This window comes from Zeus faber, assembly GCF_960531495.2.
Source record: "Zeus faber genome assembly, chromosome: 5".
NCBI classification, from domain to species: Eukaryota; Metazoa; Chordata; class Actinopteri; order Zeiformes; family Zeidae; genus Zeus; species Zeus faber.
The window spans coordinates 23,599,902-23,619,542 of NC_137192.1; the positions used below are offsets into that span (position 1 = coordinate 23,599,902).

Consider the following 19,641-nt stretch of genomic DNA (forward strand, 5'->3'; position numbering starts at 1 on the left):
TCTTCCATGAATATGGGAAATATATTGTAGCGTTTACGATTACAGGTAAGAATGTTAATAAATGTTTCGACCCCCCCGACCCTGTTGTTTTTACCTCTTTTAATTGGGGGGGGGGGCCAGACCCCACAATGCCCCCGTAATTTGAACCATGTTTACAACAATAACAATTATTTTACACAGTAATTGCTGTCAGCTCAAATAATTGCAATGGGGCCTTTAAGTAATGATTGGAACAGCTGAAATGTAAAAATCAACATACTAATATTCTAAATATACTGATATACTAATAAACTATTATACTGTTTATCAGCGTGTACTGTACTGTAGGGGTACAAATGTACGTATTATGTACACAAATATATTATTGTGTTAAAATAAATGACCCACATTGCTCAATCGACATATTTTAGCTGAAATAAGCCTCTTTAAATTCCAATACTTTTAAAGTTGCATCGACCTTGGGTATTATGTTGCCACAAGGATGGAAGAGAAATCTTACAAATATTTTTGGTCAATGTTACAAATTTGTACCGTGTTTTATATTTGTTAATTGTTAAATCCACTTGAAAAGTAAGGAAAATAAGAAACAAAGAGACAACATAAAAATAAAAAATGGGATTTAAAAAATTGTAGGCATGAAAACTAGATGTTTTTTTCTATTTTTTTCAAGACCTGTAATAAATAGGTCTGTTTTTTGGATATTTTCCCCCACTGGAATCTTCCTTTCTCTCTTCTCTGTGTGTGTGTGATTTTTTTTTTAATCAGACTCCTTTGTTAGGAGTTGATGCACGGAGCGTCTTCTCTGACGAGTCAAACTGTGCTTTCTCAAGACACTGTTTTAAAATGATCAGCTTGCGGGAGGAGTGGAGATGCTGCTCTGAAATTTGATTTTTAACACAAAGGAGAAATTCCGGTGGACGATGCACTTTTACTCAAAAGATCCCCAACTCTTTTCCCAAATTTAAGACAGTTTTTATGTTTTTTTTTTTTTCTATTTATTGGAGAGGAATCCATGATGACATGATGGAGAGGAAACCATGATGATCTAAATGCAATCAAATTTATTATCAAAATAATTCGAAATTTTATATATATATATATATATGATTTTGCTTTATGTCAATAAAGGTCTGGTAATGAGAAGCACAATTAATTTAATAAAAATACTCAAATATTACCATCAATTTCAGTTTTATGAAAGATCATCATGATTCGGCTAAAGGAGTATTTTAAGAATTCTAACTTGAATCATTTGAGATGAATAATACAATAGAAATCACCCAAAACTGAAATTAACTACAATATTTACTATTATTAAATGCATTTGTTTTAATATAATCTTATTATTTCTTCTATTAATTTGGGGTTGTATGTTGTGTATGAAAGGGGCGATGGAAATAAAGGGCAAGCAAGTTGGTTACATTAAACCAAATCCTGGGTTAGGGTTAGAGTAGATAATTTTTTTAGAAAAATGAATTTTTATCAGCACAGGCTACCTGGCACATATTTGTCCATTTGTATTTTGTTTGTACTCCACTTTTTATTCTATTTCATTTTGTTTTTCTCTTGTCCTCCATTTTGTCGGAGTCTCAGTCGGACTGTTGGAGACTTTGATTGCCTCCAAAAGCGTGGCGGTGCCGTGGTGAAGCCTTTTCTCTGCAGAACCCGCTCGTCCCTGAACGCCATCTAATGAGAGATCAATCTGCCTCCGAGAGCGACATGGATTGTTTTTTTTTACACAGACCGCTCTACTCTTAAAGGGGACCTATGAAAAACTCACTTTTTCATTGCTTGTGCACATACATCTGGGTATCTCATGGGCCTACTAACACACAAACTGTGAAATAAGACCACCCAGTCAGTTTTTGTTTTTTTCCCCAGTTTTTCTACCTGGATCAGGAAACATACAACAACAAGCTCTTAGAATGAGAACCGCACCCCATCTGAGTAACTCCACCCACGGCTGGTAACTTTTTTTTATATTCGACTCTTATTTTATTTAAAAAAATGCATTCCCTCCTTATATTTGCCTTGTTATCTTATCTTGTTATGCCCTCTAAGTAGTTGTTGCCTGTCATGCCCCAAGAATTTCATTGTACCGAATGACCTTGTGTTGTACTGTACACTTGACAAATAAAACACTTTGAAATTTGAACTTTGGAATTAAAAGAAAGAGGAATAAATAACCGTCCGTGAAGAAACTGCAGACGAGGGAAATGGAAAGTATTTAAAAAATAACTCTTCTGTGTGTTTCTTTCTCACTGTAAAAAAAGTATGGTAGACAGACTGCAGTTTTTTGTTGTAGATGTATTTATTTTGTTGACTTTATTTTATTTATTTCCCGACGTTCACTTATTGAAAATCACGGCGTGTGGTGTCCAGGGGCGCTATCCGTGTCCCCCAAAAAATTAAATGAGTCCTTGTAGATCTAATATGAGTGAAGATTCAGCAACAGGACTGCCTATTTCACACCTCAATTTTGTTCAGCCAGAGATTTTGGTGAACTGATAAGGTGAAATGAGTGAAAGTTTACAGAGGGACTCCAGAGTTGAGCTCAAACCCCATTGGCTCACAGAACACGGAACGTGAGGTCTCAGAAGGGTAGTGCCACCCACTGAAACAGAGCTTCCTGGCACAGGATGGTTTAGAGGCATGTTAGAATGGCTAGAATGCATATTCTGAGTGAGTGGTATTTTCAGCAAAATAAATCAAACACTTGTTTTGGGGACCTCCGAGACCAAAACTAACTTGTTGAAAAGCAACATAATGGGTCGACTTTAATGCCTGTATTAACACTTAGCACTATCGATCCATTATGGGGCCATCTACACATAAACCCCACATCACTAAAAAAACATAGCAAAACCAATTTGTCTTTTCGTTCTTCGATATTCATCATCGTATCAGTGTTGGCCTCTACACCCGTAAGCCCCTGAAAATCCAAAAGCACAGCACTTGAAATCCATAATGACCCCGTTCCCTTCCCGCCTCCCTCCCCATTCCCTCCCCCTCCCTGTTTTTTCCTTTGTTTCCTCTTTTCCCCGCCGTGTATTAAAGCGGCTCATTAATTAGTGCAGCAGGTGGAGGGGGAAGCGGTGTGGATTAAAATGGCGTCCTGCACCTGTTTTTTGGACCCAGACACGGTGGGTACACAGCACAACACCTGCATTTGCCGGCGGCTCTGCAGCGGGATCAGAAAAGGAATTAATTCTGCGGTAAAAAACAGAGGGGACGGTGATTTGTCTCCAGAAAAAAAAAGAAAGCTGTGTGTGGGGGAAGAATGATTGGAATGGATAGAAGTGAGGATTGGAAATCCTTCACTGAGGAATGATCAAGGTCTGAATTCGCCCATGAGTCAATTTTTTGATGATAATATTTAGCTGTTATTATTATCAAGGGTCCAGACCACAACACTGCAGCCCTTTTTTTGTTTTTGTTTGGATTTCTATTTTTGTTTTTTTTTGCTCTGCATTTTTCTCCACAAGACCTCTGAAGGTGTCCTGTGGTACCAAAATGTTAGCAGCAGATCCTTTAAGTCCTGTAAGTTGTGAGGTGGGGCCCCTATGGATCGGGCTTGTTGTTCCAGCACATCCCACAGATGCTCCATCGGATTAAGATCTGGGGAATTTGGAGGCCAAGTCAACACCTTGAATTCTTTGTCATGTTCCTCAAACCATTCCTGAACATTTTTTGCCATGTGGTGGGGTGCATTATCTTGCTGAACCAGGCCACTGCCATCAGGGGATACCGTTGACATGGAGGGTGTACTCGGTCTGCAACGATGTTTAGGTAGGTGGTACGAGTCAAAGTAACATCCACATGAATGCCATGACCCAAGGTTTCCCAGCAGAACATTGCCCAGAGCTTCACACTGCCTCTGCTTGCTTGCCCTCTTCCCATCGTGCATCCTGGTGCCATCTGTTCCCCAGGTAAATGACGCACATGCACCCGGCCATCCACATGATGTAAAAGAAAACATGATTCATCAGACCAGGCCCCCTTCTACCATTGCTTCATGGTCCAGTTCTGACACTTACATGCCCATTGTAGGAGCTTCGGAGGTCGACAGAAGTCAGCCTGGGCACTCTGACCGGTCTGCGGCTACGCTGCCCCATACAAAGTGCACCATACACACCATACACAGTGCACCATACACACCACCAGCAGCAAGCTGTGATGCACTGTGTGTGCTCCTTTCTATCATAGCAGCATTAACTTTTTCACCAGTTTGTGCTACAGTAGCTCTTCTGGGGGATCGCACCAGACAGGCTAGACTTCGCTCCCCATGCGCATCACTGAGCCTTGGACGGCCATGACCCTGCCGCCGGTTCAACGGTTATCCTTCCTTGGACAACTTTTGGTAGGTACTAACCGGCGCATACCGGGAACACCCAACAAGACCCGTCATTTTGGAGATGCTCTGACCCAGTCCTCTAGCCATCACAATTTGGTCCTTGTCAAAGTGGCTCAGATCGTTAGAGTTGCCCATTTTTCCTGCTTCCAGCACATCAACTTCAACAAGTGACTGTTCACTTGCTGCCTGATACATCCCAGCCCTTGACAGGTGTCACTGGAACAAGATGATAAATGTTATTCACTTCACCTGTCAGTGGTTTTAATGTTGTGTCTGATCGAAAAAGGGAGATGAGGTAAAGCTTTTGTTGATAGCTGGACTGATAACAGCCAGTGAATAACGACAAAAAGATACCTCTGGATCCTTCACCAAATACCTGAATGGAGGTAAATGCGGATAGGTGAGTGCAAAGAGTCACTCCTGGTCTGAAATCCCTGCAATTACAGGGAAGCAGATGAAAATATTCAAGATTCAAGATTCAAGATTTTTTATTTGTCACATACATATACATACTTCCATACATGTATGCAGTGAAATGTAATGCAACGCACCCGGTGATTACATTTCACTGCATATATGTATGGAAGTATGTGGAAGTATAAATATATAATAATGTTGGAATTTTACGAAATTACTGAAAACGGTGTAGTCAGAAATGTCTAGACCATTTGGGGAAAAAAATGGCTGCGGGGAAGTCCATGTTGAACGGCCCAATCATTGTGACGTTACCACCCGGTAGGAAAGAGCATTTTAACCACTACCACAGCACACTGCTTATGATGACATCATCCACAGCAAAGAAGAAGAAGAAGAAGAAGAAGAGGAAGAAGATCCTGTCTATATATCTATCTATCTATCTATCATCCATCCATCCATTCACCCACCCACCATCCATCCACTCACCCTCCATCCATCCATCCATCCACCCACCCATTCATTCCATCCATTCACCCACCCATCCATCCACCCACCCTCCATCCATCCATCCATCCACCCACCCATCCACTCAACCAGCCATCCACCCATCCATCCATCCACCCACCCACCCACCCATCCATCTATGTAAATGTCCATTTAAATGATAGAGATGAATAGTGATCATAATGTAGCAGATTCACCTCTGACTCCATCTCCCACCTCAGCTTGACGTTGCCAGGAATCAATCACTTCTTCTGCAAACGAACAAGATCATTTCCATTGTGGCAGAGTGGATTCACAGAGAGATGAGAGAGAGAGATGGAGAGGGATGGAGACGGATGGAGCTCGATGGAGAGAGATGGAGAGGGAGCTGGATAAGGGATGGAGAAGGATGGAGAGGGATGGAGAGGGAAGGAGAGGGATGGAGAGGGATGGAGACGGATGGAGCTAGATGGAGAGAGATGGAGTGGGATGGAGAGGGATGGAGAGAGATGGAGTGTGATGGAGAGGGGTGGAGAGGGGTGGAGAGGGATTGAGAGGGAAGAAGAGGGAAGAAGAGGGATGGAGAGGGACGGAGAGGGATGGAGCTAGATGGAGAGAGATGGAGAGGGATGGAGAGGAAAGAAGAGGGATGGAGAGGGATTGAGAGAGATGGAGAGGGATGGAGAGGGATGGAGAGAGATGGAGTGTGATGGAGAGGGGTGGAGAGGGATGGAGAGGGATTGAGAGGGAAGAAGAGGGAAGAAGAGGGATGGAGAGGGATTGAGAGAGATGGAGAGGGATGGAGAGGGATGAGTGGGAAAAGAGGGACGGAGCGAGATGTAGAGGGATGGAGAGATACTCCTCCTCCTGGTTATTAACCGATTATCTTCCCTCGTTCCAATCAGCCGCTGCTTGTTCTCTGAGACGTAATGGCCGCCACCCGACGTAACACAACGTCTGAGCTGAAGAAAATGCATGAAACATTCATAGCAACACATCAATCAATTCTATTGTTCTTCCACTTCCACCATGATAATATATTATTAAATTATATAATTATGCATTATAAATAAGTATATATATATATATATATATATATATATATATATATATATATATATACATATTATAATAATATATTATAATACATATAAACTTTGTATATAAATTAATGAAAAATTTAATGAAAAAAAACCTGTTATAATAAATAATGATAAATAGTAAATCGTATACTGTATACTTCAGTTAATTATATAGTCAACCAAACTTTTTCTACTGCTGGTATCACTGGAATGCATAGTGCTACGAGTTAGCATCATGCTTCTAGTTAGCATTGTGGTACTAGTTAGCATAGTGCTACTAGTTAGCATAGTGCTACTACTAAGCATTGTGCAATCTCCATCTGACCTCTTATCCCTTTCTTGACTTGTACTGTTTTTTGCTGCTGTAATGCCTGTATTTATAAGGATTTAAGGGATAAAATCATAAAGTTTTAATATTAATTAATACGTTTTTATTGTACCCTATACGATCATATCTTAAGTACCTTGGTACCGACTATGCATCAAAAAGTGTGTTATGCAGACAGCCAAGCAGATAAATGAGGTGTAGAAAATCAAGCGTATTGTTGTGTTCATGGATTTTCTCTATTTGCGGAGAATCACTCCCAACGAGAGCTGTTTGGACAACGGAGTCCAATCCCTCCCAAAATAACGCCACTTGGATTAGGGACTGTGGCAGCTTTTCCCTTTTTCGCCCACTTTCTCAATTTTTTTCCAGAGCCGTAATTCTTTTATTGTTATCCTTATTATTTGCGTTAATCTCTCTGAGAATAGTCTGGATAAAAACAATTAAGCAGAGCCTTGCGACGCTACGAATGGTCCCGCGGGAGCCAACAGTGTGTCCGTCCCTAATCCGCCTTGTGGACAATTACAAATGTGGGACAATTTAAAAGGGACACGATTGGGTGTTGGAAAACACATGAAAACAATAATGGTTAGCAGCTGTTCCACGGCGGCTGCGTGAGCACGGCGCTTTGTTTTGGAAGTTGCGGGTTTTGGGGGGCGCGGCCTTTCAACAATACCACACGGAAAAAAGCTGCTCGCGACCACAACAACAACAACAAGAAAGCCCCTGAAAGCAGCCGCGCCCACAAAGACTACATTTGTTTTATCAAAAGGAAAGAGCAACGAGAGACAGACGCTTGAAGCCAAAAAAAAAACAGGTCGGAAAACGAAAACAACGTGGCGCCGCAGCCGATGCCCACAAAGCGAAGGGACGGGACTTTTGTTGCCGAGCGACGTCAGCGTACCAGCAGCTGTCATCGGCGTAGAGGTGACGACCCTCAAGCTCGACCGGAACCGCGACTCAACACGTAAAGGAATCCATAAGAAGGGAGCGTAGCGTGCAGCTTTACAGCGGCGGATTAACACCGGACGCCATAATGTCACTGCTGATACCGCTGTGTGCTGGTGATGGAGACGTTGCCTCATTTTCCAGATTGGGCTCTTAACCAGTGACTGGGCCCCTCCGTTATTTTGGTTGAGCTGGTATAATGCCCAGTGAGCCAGGGACAGACGCACCGATCTCATGGGTGTTTGAGTGTCAGTGCCGCGCCTGGCTTCAGTAACAAAGCCGAGAACGACGCCCGAGTCCTTTTCAAGATTGGTTCACTACAAACAAGGCGAGTCTTCCCTCACTACTGTACGACACCTTTGACTGCTGCCTTTACTGGATATGCTGATAATATCACTGATATGACTTTCTAGGGATGCAACGGTACAGTGGGCTCAGGGTTCGGTATGTATCACGGTTTTGGGGCCACGGTAACGGTACAGTTTCGGTATCTTTATATTTCAGAACATTTTCCAAAATTTGTAAAAAAGTCAGAACGGTTAAAAAAGGTTTTTATAGTAGTCTGCCACAAATAACTATTGAAATGCTCTGTGTGTGACTGTGTGCGTCACGGGGAGACGGGGGTTCAAGTTCGTTGGTGGGTTGTACTAATTTGCATAAATTCATCTGATTGAAGGGGGGGTGTCCAGAGTAGTGGATAATTCAAATATTAATTTGCGTTAATATTTATATATATAATATTTAAGCCTGGGGAGAGCGCGCAGTCGGCAGGAAGTGACGCAAGGACCCTGCAGAGTTTTACAGCACACCCAAGATGGTGGATGAGGCGACAGACTTATCAGCAGTCGTGACATTTTTGTGTTGATACTCTCAAGACTCTTCTTCTTCTTCTACTTCTTCTTCTTCTTCTTCTTGGCGGTGTTATGTTATGGCGGTAAATTATGCTTCTTCTCCCTCGGCTAGACACGCCCAATCACCTGTTCTGTTCATACATACCGCTCAGTTGAGGGTGCTGACAGGGTGAAGCTGTGTGTGGGGGGAATGGTCCAAATGATTTGGACATTTGCGTTCACACATACTGCTCCTCTGGGTAATGTCCAGATTATTTTAGGGTGGCAGTGCATGTGTGAAAGAGACTTTAAACTACTGTTACTACTGTAAGCCACAGTAATGCTACATTTTCCACTTTTTTCCACGTTTTTTCTCACTCTAAATCAAATGTTTTATGTATATATGTCGCACGGTGGCTAAGTGCATTGCACTGCTACCTCACAGCAAAGAAAGTCCTGGGTTCCATTCCTACCTAGGGCGCTGTTGGTACCATGCTCCGGTGGGTTATTTCCCCATCAGGTGCCTTTCTGTGTGGAGTTTGCATGTTCTCCCTGTGCAAACATGGAGTTTCCCCCATATAACATCGTAATCACCCCACTAAAGACATGCAGAACATCGTTGTCTGACCTGCGATGGACGTTTGAAATTGGTCCCCGGGCATTACTGTACACTGCTCCTGGCTGCCCCCCGGAGGAAGGACAAGCCAGGATGGGTTAAAAGCAGAAGAATAAGTTTCACCAGCCACCACCTGACGTATGGGTGTGTTGGTGGCTGCCCCCGCATGGTGCATGTGTTGTGGTGTGTGTGCCGGGTGATAAATAAAGAATCTTCTTGAATAAAGTGGGCGGTCACTGTGGAGCTCTATTGCAATGTTTCTCAAGTGGGGGTACTCGTCCCCATAGGGGTACTGCAGGGGGTAAATACAAATACATTTAAAAAAAAGTGTTAAAAAATATTGGCTATGTAATATGTCTCTCTGTGTATAATGTAATGTATAATGTATGTATAATTTGCATTTCGCTGCATATATGTATGGAAGTATGTTTATGCATGTGACGAATAAACCTCTTGAATCTTGAATCTTGATTGTTAAAAAAAAAAATTGCGCATACAATGCACAAACAGGAGATCATGTTAGTCATTTTATTTTTCTACCAATGCCAATAAAGGGGTTAAGATCTTAGAGATCACTACTAGATGAAGTTGAGAACCACTGCTCTGTTGGGCTCACTAGTTAACTGTGTACATAATGTGTTATTTATTATTACTTATCTTATTTTAATTAGAACCTTAATGGACTTGTAATGGTTATTGCTACTACAACACCTGAATTTCCCTTCAGGGATGAATAAAGAGCACATTTTATCTTGAGTTCATTTGTACTGTATCGCTTCCACCACACCTAACGGACTAGTGAATAGGTTTGGATGACTCGCTGTGGATCGACATCATAACATGCTACTGGAACTCAGTGGTGGGAATATTACAAGCGCCACACAATCTGCATGGTCGCTGCCAGTGGATTTTACCATCATTTCACCTGTTAATTATCTCATAAGGAAGCTTACCCCCCCCTCCCCCTTTTCTACATTTTTAATCAGTTCATTTGCATTCTTTCTATTGTTGGACGTAGGCTCTTTTTTCTTTCTCTCCCCCTGTTTTGTAAAGCACATTGCAGAAAAATCCATCCATCCATCCATCCGTCCATCCATCCATCCATCCATCCATCCATCCATCCATCCATCCATAATTCATCCATCCACCAATCAATCCATCTATCCATCCATTATCCATCCATCCATCCATCCATCCATCATCCATCATTCATCCATCCATCCATCCATCCACCATTCATCCATCCATCCATCAATCCATCCACCCATCCATCCATCATCCATCCATCCATCATTCATCCATCCATTTATCAATCCATCTATCCATCCATTATCCATCCATCCATCCATCATCCATCCATCATCCATCCATATCCATCCATCAATCAACCATCCATCCATCATCCATCCATCTATCAACCCCTGTTTTCTCCATTTTGAATCTGTTAATTTCCGTTCTTCCTATTGTTTTAAACTTTCCTTTTCCTTTTTCTCTCCCCTGTCTCGTAAAGCACTTTGGGACACAACTGTCGAGGCTTTTTCTGGTGCTCTATGAATTCTAATTGATTTGATTTGATGATTAATAATATAGTCAACAATTCCTAAACGGGCTCCAAACCTCCCCCTGCCGAATTGTGATGACAGTGTTTGACCAAACGCTTGGAAAGGCAGACGTTAAAGGTGACTCTGCAGCGGTTGAAGATTCTATCTTTGAGCTGTCACAGTGTGTTTACCGTTGTGTGATTCAGTGCCTCAGTGCAAGGCAGCGCTGGCAGGTCATGATCAACACGCAGGCGGAGGAGGAGGGGGGGGGGGGGGGAGGAGGGAGGAGCAGAAGGAGGAGGAGTCCTTCAACCGGACCGGGCTAGACCGGACCGAGGCTCGGCTCACTGCAGTGCACAGGCTCATGTGCACGTTTAGGTTCAGAATTGGAATCTATTTATTGGGCCAAGTGCATTTTCAAATGCAAGGAATTTTGGTCTCGGACAAGGTTGGTGCATTGTAGTGCAGATATCCAGTAGCACTGAAAAACAATGCTTATTAGTCAGTAAAATCTAAAACATAAAATGTGTGTCTCTGTGATCACGCAGAGGGATCGATGTTGAGATGGAATGGTAAAAGGCGTCCTTGGAGAGTGTCTGAACAAACAGTGTGTGTGTGTGTGTGTGTGTATATGTGTGTGTGTGTGTGTATGTGTGTGTGTGTGTGTGTGTGTGTATATGAGTGTGTGTGTGTGCATATGTATGTGTGTCTGTGTGTGTGTGTGTGTGTGTGTGTGTGTGTGTGTGCGTGCGTCCTTGCGTGTGTGTGTGTGTGTGGACAAAACCTGAGATTTCACTGTGATATTTCCCTGCTAGATTAATTTCTATATTGTCGACTGTAATTATTTTGCATGAAATACTGTATGAGAAAAAAAGAAAAATACAAATATTTAGTGAAACCATTCTCTAAATACAAAGGTTTTAATTGTCAATTTTCTGTTTCTTTTTAAAAATATTATGTCATCATTTTTGTCTTTTTATTATTTTCCGTTCTAATTGTTCTTATTGGACTGAACTCCACTCCAACTATTCCTCCCCAAAATGCCCGTGCCCTGGAACTAAACACCCTGTAACTGACCATCTGTGGTTCGATGCGTCAACCCTGAACTCAAAAAAACAAAAAACTGTGCTTGTGTCATTTTGAAACTCCCTTTTTTGACATTTTCAAAGTTTCAAACTATACTTCACACTTTCCTGAGTGGAGTGGTAATCCAATCACTCACAATGGAGCATAGTATCATAATGCTCGAAATATGAACGTACTGCAGTGCTGCTGTTTGGAAAGAAGATAAAAGATAAACCACTTTCGACATACACACATTCAGAGTGAAGAATCCAATGTCTTATTCTTTTCCTCTGATATCAGACCTCTAAGCCCTACTGGGAATGGTACATTCTATATTTCCTGGTAGTACAGTCCAATAAAGTATCTGGTACGTCCATATATTAAATTATATCTCTGTGGTGAAGAGGTAGCAGGGGGTCCCAAGCAAAATGATTAATTGTGAATTAATTCAATAAATAAATAAACAAACAAACAAACAGATAAATAAATAAATAAATATATAATAAAAAGTAAGAAAAATGACAAATTATCACGGGTCCAGTTTAGTCTAGTTTGGTATGTATTACAGTTTTTCGGCTTCTCTGAAACGCAGCACGAGAATGCTGCATGGGCTCCCCCTGGTCTGTCGTCTCCTGGTTGCTCGTCTCGCGGAGCAACCGCTATGTGGTCTACACGGCGCAACCCTCCTGTCTTTAAAACAAGCGTCCATGTTTGCCTGTAAACAAGACGTTCTCATTGTTAGAAGTCACCGTGTTGTCTGTGGAAACGGAGCTGCACTCTCAGTGATGGATAGGGGACCGTTTGGTGTCGCGTCGGGCAATGATGACAGAGTGACGGAAGCGTGACCGCTTGGTGCCGTGTTGTGCAACAATGACGGAGTGACGTCATGACGCGGTCACGACTTTCTGTGATTATTCATACTTTTTCAGGTCCTAGTTTTCCGACGCTTTTCAAGTCCATGAAATTCATCATGGACGAGAGTTGGATCGGTTTTGCCGGTCCGGTCTGGTGTACGAGCCTGAGCCGGTTTGATTTTATGCAAACCGACTGAACCAGCATTTTTCATGATGAGACGTTCGAGCAAATTAAAAAGTAGGAATGGAACGAGTAATCGATCAATACATTACTCACCGTGACCTGCCTCCTCAATCTTTCTTTCCTCACAAAGGCATTGCATGTCACAACTACGTGTGCCAATGTGTAGGCTATCCTACACATTGGCTTTTCTGTGCATGTGCCAGAGTTACCGTTTGAACAAATTGGTGCTGCATCCATGTGTCCTGGAAGACTTTAATGTCCCGGACAAATGGAAGAGATTCCAGTCAAATATTATATGTGTTTATTGAGATTCAAAAAAAAGATGGGCAGGCTATAGAGAATGAAATCATAAAGGCATGCAGATTTATAATATTTTTTATTGAATATTCTAAATAAAGCAAGTCCCGCCAGTTATAGCCATTTAAAAATAAATAAATAAATATTACAAGTATTACGACTTAAATCAAATAATTTCTGTGCAGCTGCTTTAATTAACATTTCACTTAAATAATATATACTTTATATATATTATTTATATAAATATAAATAAATAATCAAGTTGGTGGTGTTTGTCTCATCGTCGTATTTTACAACACAATGGAAATTTACCGTCTTCTTTGGGTCGGAACTTAAATATAAAAAAAAACAATTATGGATGTATGTGACCTTGTTGTCAGCCATACATCGACAAGTCCACGAGGGAGGGGGCGGGGCTTATTTCTGGTTAGAGGTGAAAGGTCAGCTTTAGATCTTCCAAATTGATTGGTTTTCCGTGGCAACTTGACCAATGTGGAAAAAAGCATTTTAACCAGTGTGGCAAAGGTGCATTCTTTCGGTGTGCCGGTCCAGTCTAGTGTTGGCTTCATATCAAACTGGTTTGAAAAATTTGACAGCGCCGCATCTAACAGAGGGTTGGATGGGAACAGAATGCCTGCATTTATAAAAAGAGCAAAAGAGAAAATACCATTCGAAAAGCACCACCCACGTCGAGCAGGTGAGACGACACCCAGACACCTACACAGGCGCAGTTTGCAACCACTACAGAGCGATGGAGTCGACACCACGCACCTCGCACCTCGTATGTGCGTTTGTAGCCACAGCCTGCACACACATAACGAATTGGACGATGATGTCACAAAGCGTCTTACTCCGCAACCTCATCCTAATCCATCCCCCGGCCAGAAGTTTTAGAACCTTGGCGTTTCGACGATGCACAAACGTTGTGCTGCTTCCGCCCAAATTTAATTGTTTTTTCACTAATTCCTGCTCAGTACAGTATGCGGATCGATATGGATCACTTCAACCACGAGACGTCTGAGGCGTCCCGGTTCTAACAAGACCTCAACCGTGTCCGTGGGTCCAGTGGTTGTCCTGTTCCAGACACTTTTAGCCAGAAAAATGCCAAGGAAAATAATTATAATAAAAATCCGAACAATAACAATAGGGATCCAGGCCTCCTGGACCCCTAGTTATTATTATTATTATTATTATTATTTTATGCTGGGCTTTAATCGTAATAAGTGTAACAATGACGTCCCTGATGGGTGGAGCTCGTTGTTACCATGGCAATGTTTATCGCATTTGATAGGGAAACAGGCGCGCAAAAACGCTGATATCTCTATCCAGTTTGATTTGATGTATGAATGAAATTCATACTGAGAGTATGACCCTAGATCTCTATTCTCACCTAACTTTGAATTTAATAGACCATTCAATAGAGGAAAAGTGAAACCAGTGTCCCGCTTTTATTTCCTGCTTGTCAGAACGAAATTTGAACCCATGCATTTCCAGTTTTAATACATCCAACGCCCCCCCCCCCCCCCCCCCCCCAGGTTGGCATACTTTTGTCAGTCTGTGAAAATCTCTCCATTGAAATGAATTGGCTTAAATTTCGTTTTGTGTAGCAGGAAAAAAGTCGGACAATCGTGCCCCGGGACAAGATTCAATAGATTCATTTTCGTGACTATGAGCATGAATGTCACTAACCCGGCGATACATTAAATCTAACGTCTTTAATGTCATTAGCTTAGTCTGTGGCACATCACAATTAACTGAGCGGCGAGTGTGATAGGAAACGAGCCGGCCTCTATGAACCATTTTCCTCCATTAACAGCCCCGAAAAGAGGAAGCTGCTGCGTTAATGACTCGCGGCTTCCTGCTCCAGCGCGACAGGGGAGGTATCTGAGCGATGGGAGTCACGTTCACCTTGGCGTCCACCTCTCGCTGTGCTTATAATTGCAGGAGATGGGTGGGCTGCGGGTCAGCGGGGTCCGCAGTCCATTATCATACACACAAGGACAGTGATTAATGGCTCAGTTGGGACTCCACTCAAAACGCTGTACGTCCATCCGTCCATCGATTCAGTGCTAAGCTATAACTAGATAACTATATGTTCCACATCACATTAAGGATCTATTCATTCCGACCAGCACAATCTGATGTACGAGAAATCTGTTGTGCTGAGGATTCGGTGCATTTCTCGGCAGTTATCGTAAAAAAAAGGAGCTTATCAGTCTGAAAAGTAAAAATAAAGATAAAAATAATATTAAAATGGCCAAACATACAGAAATAGCCAAATAAATTCATAAAACCCTTTATATAAATATGTACAGAATATACAATGTGTGATTCTATGCATAAATGATTGGTGGAAGTATATAAGGTGAGTGAGTGAGTGAGTGAGTGAGTAAGTAAGTGAGTGGGTGAGTGAGTCAGTAAGTGAGTGGGTGAGTCAGTGAACGAGTGAGTGAGTGAGTCAGTGAGTGAGCGAGTGAGAGAGTGAGTAAATCTGTGAGTGAGTCAGTGAGCGAGCGAGTCAGTCAGTCAGTCAGCTCACTGACTCACTAGTCAGTGAGCAAGTGAGCGTTCAGTGAGTGAGTCAGTGAGTGAGTCAGTGAGTGAGTCAGTGAGCGAGTGAGTCAGTGAACAAATGAGCTAGTGATTGAGTGAGTGAGTGAGTGAGTGAGTGAGTGAGTGAGTGAGTGAGTGAGTGAGTGAGTGACCGAGCGAGTGAGTGAGTCAGTGAGTGAGAGAGCGAGCGAGTGAGTCAGTGAGTCAGTGAGCGAGTCAGTGAGTCAGTCAGTGAGTGAGTGAGTGGGTAAGTGAGCAGGTAAGTGAGCAAGCGAGCGAGTCAGTGAGCAAGTCAGTGAACGAGTGAATCAGTGAGCGAGTGAGTGAGTCAGTGAGATATACTGTATGTCGGAACTTGTCTTCCACTTCTAAAAGTTGATGGGAAAATATGTACACTCACGTGTGTGTTTGTGTGTGTGTGCACTTGTGTGTGTGTGTGTGTATGTGTGTGTTTGTGTGTGTGTGTGTGTGTGGGTGTGCGTGGGTGAGTGTGGGTGTGTGTGTGGGTGTGTGTGCATGCGTGTGTGTCTCAGCGTGTACAGGAGGATGATCTGCTTGTGTGTGTTGATAATTCCGTGTGTGATCATTACTGCAATGTCACGGAGATGAGATGAATTGCCCTCGCTGTGGCCATCAATAACATTAATGTCTGTATTTCCTAAATCTGATCTACCTTTTCTAATGACTACACCCCGTGACTACATTAGCATCGGCCATCAATCACAGGGTCCGATCGCTAATACAGGTGACAGTATTCTTAGGCGGCCACTTAAGATGCCTGCTCCAATATACACCACACCATATGTTGCTGCGGGGGAGGGCTTCCTGCTGCACGACTCTTTCTAATGCAAATCAAACCCTGCACATATTCATCTTCCCCCTTTCCCAAACTGCCGAATTGAAAATATTTCCTTAACCTCTCTCTCTCTCTCTCTCTCTCTCTCTCTCTCTCTCTCTCTCTCCAGCAATTCAAGGGTCAGTTGCTTTGCAGCGGAGAAAAGGGGGAAGTGTTGTTGATGCCTTCACACTAGACATGAGGCTAATGTGTTTGGTTTGAATTGGATCATACGGATGGATTTGAAATTAGTTCTGAAATAATGTAATTATTATTAATTATAAAATAAGAATTCATAATCAATTCTAACAAATGTATAATAATAATATTGATTATTAATAATATTTTCACATATGTTTTTTTATTTAATTTAAAATAAATTATAATATTAATCATGAACAAACATAATAATAATAATAATAATAATAATAATAATAATAATAATAATAATAATAATCATAATAATAATAATAATAATAATAACAATAATAATAATAATAATAATAATAATCTGAATGCTCGCACGGCCGCTTACAACGACGGTCTTGTATCTGGAAATATGGACAATTACAAAGCGGCGTCGTACAATCTGCGGAGGGCGGTGAGTGAAGCTAAACGGACGCTAAACGGGCGTACAGGGAGACTGTGGAGCTACAGATGGAGCGGGGGAACACAAGACGCTTGTGGCAGGGGCTGCGGACTATTACGAATTACAACAGCAGCTCCTCCCCAGCCACGAGTGTGGACGCCTCCCTAGCCGACCAACTGAACTCCTTTTATGCGCGGTTCCAGTCTGGCAACAGCACCGCTAGCTCGCCGGCTAATTGGAGTTACACCGCTGGGGATGAGCACGCACTCTCAGTGTCTGTGCACGAGGTGAGGAGGGCTCTGATGCGGGTGAACACCAAGAAAGCTGCGGGCCCAGATGGCATATCTGGGCGTGTACTGAAGACCTGCACTAACCAGCAAGCTCCGGTGTTCACTACAATATTCAACTTCTCCCTGGCTGAATCAGTGGTCCCGTCCTGCTTCAAGAGGTCCACTGTCGTTCCTGTCCCGAAGATCGCCTCTCCAACCTGCCTGAATGACTACCGTCCGGTGGCCCTCACCTCGGTGGTCATGAAGTGTTTCGAGAGGCTGATTATGGATTATATCTGCGCCTCCCTACCCCGCACCTTGGACCCGTTGCTGTTTGCTTACCGGCAGAACAGATCCACGGATGACGCGGTCTCCCAGGTACTGCACACCATGCTCACGCACCTGGATGGCCGGAAGGGGGCCTATGTGAGAATGCTGTTCATTGATTCAGCTTTCAACAGCATAGACCCCACCAGACTGGCTGTCAAGCTGAAGGAGCTCGGACTGAATGCTCCGCTGTGTGCCTGGATCCTGGACTTCCTCACAGGCCACCCCCAGGTGGTCAGGGTGGGTAAGCACATGTCAAGCTCCCTCACCATGAATACAGGATCCCCCCAGGGTTGCGTCCTCAGCCCCCTACTGTACTCCCTGTACAAACATGACTGTGGGGCCAGGTCCAGCTCCAACACCATCATAAAATTTGCTGACGACACCGTTGTCGTGGGCCTGATCACCGACTGCGACGAGAAGGCCTACCGCGAGGAGGTGGCACTCTGGTGCCAGGACAACAGCCTCTGATGTCAGCAAAACTAAGGAGCTGATTGTGGACTTTAGGCGAGGATCACAATCGAGGACGCACGCACCCTTGGTGATTAGTGGGACTTCTGTCGACAGGGTGAGCAGCTTCAAATACCTGGGAGTCCATATCACAGAGGACTTAACATGGACTGTACATACAGACACTCTGGTGGGAAAGGCAAGGCAGCGTCTTTACCACCTCAGGCAGCTGAGGAAATTCCGTGTCTCAGTGAGGATCCTCAAGTCCTTCTACTCTGGAGCAGTGGAGAGCATCCTGACAGGCAACATCACTGCCGAGCTGTACTGCTCAGGACAGGCGGGCCCTGCAGAGGGTGGAGCGTTCAGCTGAACGTACCACTGGAACTACCCTCCCCACCTTGCAGGAGTTATACACCAGGAGGTGTAGTAGCAGAGCCCGCAGGATCATGAAGGATCCTAATCACCCCAACAACGGACTGTTTCAGCTGCTGCGGTCAGGCAAGCGCCTCCGCAGTCACACAGCGATAACAGACTGAGATGGAGTTTTTTCCCGCAAGCCATTAGAACTGTCAATGCTGACCTCACCAGGGGTCCTCACTGAGCCACACACATATGCTCCAATACCTTACTGTACCATATGTAGCATACTGTACCGCATACCGTGTCACTGTTCAGAGTTGTTCGTGACGCCGTATTGCTGCGCCGTACTGTTACTACTACTACTGTTACTACTAATACTGTGCTGTCTTATCCCAAACACTACCTCACTTTATTCACTTGCCACTTTAATTCACATACCACTTTAATGCACATATCTGTATATACATAATTGCCTATTCCATATACATAAGCATATTCCCTCTATCTATTCCATTTTATTTCATTTTATTTTATTGTATTTTATTTTATTCTATATATTTTTATTTTTATTCTATAAGTATTCGACTTACTGTATTACGTTTTAGGAGTCAGTTGGTTGGTCTATTAGAAAGAAATTTTTCCTAGGACATATTGTGTGTTATCCCCGGGTGCGTTGCATTACATTTCACTGCATATATGTATGAAAGTATGTATATGTATGTGAAGAATAAACCTCTTGAATCTTGAATCTTGAATAATAATAATAATTATTATTATTATTACAATTTTAATGATTATAATAATAACAATTATCATAATCATAATCATAATCTTTTACAATTATGAAGAATACTGAATATATATATATATATATATATATATATTATAATATAGCCCATGGACCTTCCCATGGTAAATCATTAAGAAATGAATAATAAAAGACATAATCAGCAAATTAATGATTCTACCTTTGTGTGTATTGATAGAGAGAGTGTAATGGCACAACATGTGAGAATCAAGAATTTTTTCTGACAACTTTCAAACCATGTACTCTGGACCCCCGGGCGTTCCACAGACAGTTTGAGCACGGTTGACCTCACATCCTGCATCTTTGGAGTCCTACTCACCGACGGGGCGGGCTTCCCTCCCTTGGCCGTGCAGACCAGAGTGAAGTTCTGCGCCTGGTAGCGGCTGAACGGAGCCGGGGTGTTCTCTGCCAACACAGAGATGTTGTTCGGAGGAGCTGGATGGAAACGACAAAA

At 42.9% G+C, this 19,641-nt stretch overlaps 1 protein-coding gene across 1 annotated transcript in view; it reads right to left on the reverse strand.

The window, feature by feature from the left end:
- igsf21a (immunoglobin superfamily, member 21a) overlaps positions 1–19,641 on the reverse strand; it is a gene marked incomplete at both ends in the record, with an annotated part of 255,479 nt that overhangs the window by 36,301 nt on the left and 199,537 nt on the right. The window contains one exon of the mRNA XM_080001059.1: positions 19,507–19,622. Coding sequence (XP_079857185.1) covers positions 19,507–19,622 — 116 coding nt within the window. The remainder of the gene's footprint in view (positions 1–19,506; positions 19,623–19,641) is intronic.